Source organism: Fonticula alba (genome assembly GCF_000388065.1).
Source record: "Fonticula alba strain ATCC 38817 unplaced genomic scaffold supercont2.8, whole genome shotgun sequence".
NCBI lineage: Eukaryota > Rotosphaerida > Fonticulaceae > Fonticula > Fonticula alba.
In genome coordinates this window covers 157,718-162,351 of record NW_009242978.1, presented here as the reverse complement: position 1 = coordinate 162,351, position 4,634 = coordinate 157,718, and the positions used below count along the sequence as shown (strand labels likewise).

General features: G+C 72.0%; 2 protein-coding genes across 2 annotated transcripts in view; one reads left to right on the top strand and one right to left on the bottom strand.

Annotated features, from left to right (window-relative positions):
• Positions 1-1,093: 1,093 nt before the first annotated feature.
• H696_04711 (hypothetical protein) lies at positions 1,094-2,497 on the top strand (the record flags this gene model as incomplete). Its single annotated transcript, XM_009498574.1, has 1 exon — positions 1,094-2,497. The coding sequence occupies one exon, from the start codon at positions 1,094-1,096 to the stop codon at positions 2,495-2,497; it is 1,404 nt and encodes a 467-aa protein (XP_009496849.1).
• A 939-nt stretch (positions 2,498-3,436) lies between these two features.
• The window catches only part of H696_04710 (hypothetical protein), a gene marked incomplete at both ends in the record, with an annotated part of 3,408 nt that continues 2,210 nt past the window's right edge, over positions 3,437-4,634 (bottom strand). The window contains one exon of the mRNA XM_009498573.1: positions 3,437-4,584. Coding sequence (XP_009496848.1) covers positions 3,437-4,584 — 1,148 coding nt within the window. The remainder of the gene's footprint in view (positions 4,585-4,634) is intronic.

The following is a 4,634-nucleotide window of genomic DNA, read 5'->3' as shown; positions in this document are numbered from 1 at the left end:
GCCGGGGAAGCGCCGGCCTGGCGCCCCTGCCGAGACGGCCATCTCAAGAACCGAGCGGGCCGGGCAAGGGGATCGGCGGCGTTCCGCCCCGGCTGGCGGACGCCGGCGGCAGCGGTCCCCGCCGCAGCCCGTGCTCCACAGAGGGCCGAGCAGCTGCTCCCCCCCCCCCCCTCGGCCCCGGCCGCGGCCGAGGCATGACGGGGGGGGGAGGGGGACCCAACCCTCTTTCCCGCCCCCCTCGGTTTGATCAGCGAAATGTGCGGGGCTTCCTGGCACACGGCTCCCGGGGGCGGGCGGGGGTGCACGTGTGCTCTTCCGATCTCCCCCCTCGGCCCCGGCCGCGGCCGAGGCATGACGGGGGGGGGAGGGAGACCCAACCCTCTTTCCCGCCCCCCTCGGTTTGATCAGCGAAATGTGCGGGGCTTCCTGGCACACGGCTCCCGGGGGCGGGCGGGGGTGCTTTGGGTCGCGTTGTTCCCCCCCGCGCCCGCGCCCGCGCCCGGCCTGTTCGCTGGCTGTGGCGCGGCGGGCCAGGTGGCAGAGCCGGCCATTCGTTGGCATGTCGAGAGCGGTGGCATGTGGACGAGGGATCACGCCACACGGGTGTGGCGGATTTCCGGTATGGCTTCCGTCAAAGCCCCGCTATTTTGAGTGGGGCCGGATCCGTGGGGACCCCTGCCGCACACGCGGCGGGTCCCGGGGTCTTTCGTTCGCCGAAGCACGCGCGCCCGAGGCCGGCGCCGGTCCGGGCCGGGGCGCGGGGCCGGCTAGCTGGGGGCGCATCGGCGGGAGAGAGGGGCCCGGAGCCACGCACGCGGGGAAGCGTGCGCCCGGCTCGGCCCCCCCCCCCCCCCCTGGCTCTCCCCGTGCCTGGCGGAGAGAGGCACGCGCGGGCAGGCGCATGCCGGATCGCACGCATGTGCGCCCCGCCGGACAAGAGCCCCCCCGGCGAGGGCGGCGAGCGGGCCACGATCCATTGCCACTCCCCCCTACCTCCCTCTCCATCTTCCTTTCTTCGCCTTTCTCTCTCTCTCTCTCTCTCTCTCTCCCTCTCTCCCCCCCCCCTCCCTCTGCCCCTCTCCCCCAACACAGCATGGATCCCTTCTCCATCGGCGAGGAAGCCGGCCCCGTGGCCGGTCCCAGCACGCACGGGCTGCTGGAGACCGCGGTGCCAGACGCGCGGGCCGGGACATACATCCTGGATGTGCGGGTGGCGGCCGGCAGCGCGCGGGCCGGCGTCCTGACCAGCACCGAAACCATCAGCCTGTACGACTGCGCGGCGCCCGGTGGCATGGGCCTGGCCACGGCGCTGCATGTTCCCGGTGCCCAGGGGTTCCGGTTTGGCCGGGCGGAGGCCGGAGCCATCGAGGTGGCCGGCAGCCTGGCCGAGGCCGGGGCCGCCGGGGATGCCGGCGTGGCCGATGCCGTGGCCGACATCCCGTGGCTGGTGTTCGCCACGGCCGGGACCGATGGGGCCGTGCGGATGTGGGACCTGCGGGCACCGCCGAGCGAGGGCGGGCGCGTGTGCGTGGCCTGGCGGCCGGGCGGCGTGACGGCCTTCGATGTGGCGGCCGGCGGGCATATGCTGGTCACCGGCTCGCCGGTGGACATGGACCTGTGCAGTGCGCCGGTGTGCCTGTGGGACGTGCGGATGGCGGCCGGCGGCGCCCCCCCGAAGCCGATGGCCACCTTCGGCGAGTCGCACACGGACGAGGTGACGGCCATCCGGTGCCACCCGCGCGCGGCCAATGTCTTCCTCTCGTGCGCCGAGGATGGTCTGGTGTCGGCCTTTGTGCTGAATGCCGGGGCCCGGTCGGTGGAGGAGGAGTCGGTGGAGTGCGTGCTGAACACCCGGCAGAGCCCGGCCATGGCGGAGTTTGCCCGGGTGCCGGGGCCCGGGGGCATGGCCGCCGGGGGGGCCCCCCTGGCCTTGGCGGTGACCAGCCACGCCGAAACGGCCGGGCTGTGGTCCGTGGACACGGCGGCCCTGGCCGTGGATTGGCCGGATGTGCGGGCGCGCGCCCGCACCGCCGGTGCTGCGGTCAACTCGCTGATTGGCTTCACCCACCGGACGTATGTGGCCCCCGGGGAAGGGGGTGCCGCCGGGGCCGGGGGCCTCCTCGGGCCGGGGCTGCTGCTGCTGGGCACCGAGGGCGACGGGACGCTGGCCGGGCTGGCGCTGGATCCGACCCAGCCGGCTGGCGTGCGGCAGGTTCTGCGCCTGGCCGGTGGCCATGAGGACCATGTGCGCGCGGTGGCCTGGCTCGGGGCGGACCGCATCATCACCGGCGGCGAGGACGGCCGGGTGTGCGTGTGGGGCGGCTTGCCGGAGTCACCGGCGGCGGCGGCGGCGGCGGCGGCGGCCCCGATGTCACCACAAGCCGAGCAGCGTCCGGCCGTGGTGCTGGCCGAGCAGCCGGCGCCGGCCATGTCGCGGCGGGCCCCGTCGAGTTTCGCCTCGCGGCCCCGCCCGGCCCCGCGGAGGAATCCCTTCTAAGGGGGGATGGCGGGCGGCCCTGTCTGCGTGGGGTCTCCTCCTCGGGTGGCCCTCCTCCCCCCCTCCCTGTCCCTTGTGCTGTGTGGCGGGCGGGCGCCATGCGCACGCGTTGTCTTCCCTGTTTTCCCATGCTTTCCTCCCGTGTAAGCGACGCATCCCTCCCCCCCCCCCCCCCTATAGAGCAGCTACACATAAGAGGTGGGTTTTTGTGTGTCTTTTTCTTCTTGGAGCGGCGAGGGAAGTCACGGGCGGGCCTTTGTCGCTTGCGCCGGGGCACATTCCCCCCCCTCCAGTGGGCGGGGCGCGCAAGGGAAAGAAGGACATAGCCTCGCCCCCTCTCCTGGCCCAGGAGACGGCGCGGCGGGGGACACAGCACCGGCGCCAAAACACCCACCGCAGCGACACAAGCATACTTTTCGAAGAGAAAGGGGAGAAGCACTCTATTGTCCCTCGGGAGCGGCGAGGGAGAAAGGGGGGGGGGGGGGGGAGGGGGATGATGCATGCGTGTTTGCCGCTGCGCAAAGAGAAAGAGAGAGAAAGAGGGAGGGATGGGGGCGGCGCGGGGAGATGCACGTGCACGTGCACATGCCGGCACGGGCCCTCTCGCTGCGCGCCCCCTTCTCGCCATGCCGGCTCTCTCTCGCCCGACGCCCCCCCTCGTACGAGGGGAGGCAGGGCAGCAACAGGACAATCACGCATGCCTGGCCCAAGGGAGGGGGGTGGGGGGGGGGGGGCACATCGGCGCGCCGGAAGCCCGGAGAGAAGAGCGGGCAGGGGGCAGTGCCCGGGTGCCCGGCCTCCCCCTCTCGGGGTGAGGCGCGGAGCACGGGTACACACACACACGCGCGCGCGCGCGAGGGGGAGATCCCTCGTCGGCTCCGGCGCCGGCGCCCCGCCCCATGTGTGTTGTCACACACACACGCCGCCGGGGGGGGGACTCTAGTCCAGCAGATGGGTCTCCAGCCACCAGAAGGTGCCCTGGGTGTTCTGCTTGTAGTTGAGGTCGCGGAAGTTGCGGAAGAGCGCCACCAGGAAGGGGGTCTCGAAGTCGCTGGCGTAGTAGGGGCCGAGGGCCTTGCGCAGGGCGACCGTGGCCTCGCCGGCATGGTAGAAGGGGATCTTGCTGAAGAGGTGGTGGCTGACGTGGGTGGTGTGGATGTGGTGCAGGCGGCGATCGAGCCAGGGGGACATGGTGCGGTCGATGGTGCTGAGGGCGCCGCGGAGGTAGTTCCAGTCCTCATGGTCGAAGTGGGCCAGGGTGCGGTCGGTGTGCTGGAGGAAGGTGATGGCCACCAGGAAGGCATAGTTGACCATGAGGGCCGGGAGGTAGAACTTCAGGATGTCGGTCCAGCCGGCCGGGGTGAGCATGGCGAAGGCGCCGAGGGCGGCCACCCAGGCCAGCAGGCCGATGTTGCTGAGGATGACGAAGGGCCGATCGCGGGGGAGGAAGATCTCGGAGGAGGGCAGGTAGTGCGAGGCAAAGCCCTCGGTCTTGTGGCCGGTGGCATTGTACAGCAGGTAGAGCGGCCAGCCGAGGATCAGCATGGCGGCCAGCTGCAGGGTGGTCTGGATGTCCCCGCGGCGGGAGAGATTGGCCGCCTGCTGGACGTCGGTCTCCTGGCGGGCAACCAGCGGGACGAACACCTCGTCCTTCTGCAGGTTGTTGGTGTACTTGTGGTGGGTGTTGTGGGTGCGCTGCCAGCTGAAGTACGGCACGAAGAGCATGGTGTGCAGGATGAAGCCGATGGTGTCGTTGGCCACGGCCGACGGGGAGAAGGCCTGGTGGCCGCACTCGTGGGCCAGCACCCAGATCGAGGTGAAGGCCACGCCCTGGAGGAAGGTGTAGGTCAGGAAGCAGGCGGTCCAGAGGCCCCACGAGAGGAGGTCGCTGTAGCCGGCCAGGCGCCGGTCCACCCAGAGGAAGGCCAGGGTCTGGACCACGACGTAGGCCAGGTCCACGGCCAGGTAGCCGAGCGACCGGGCGAGCGACCGCTCGAAGCAGTGCCGGGGGATGGTCCGGCGCAGGGAGTCATAGGTGAAGGGGGGCTCGGTGCCGTCGGCCGCCGGGCCGAGGGGGGCGGGCGGGACTGCGTGGTGTGCCGGTGTGTAAGTGTGGGGTCGGGGCTCCGGGGCGGGG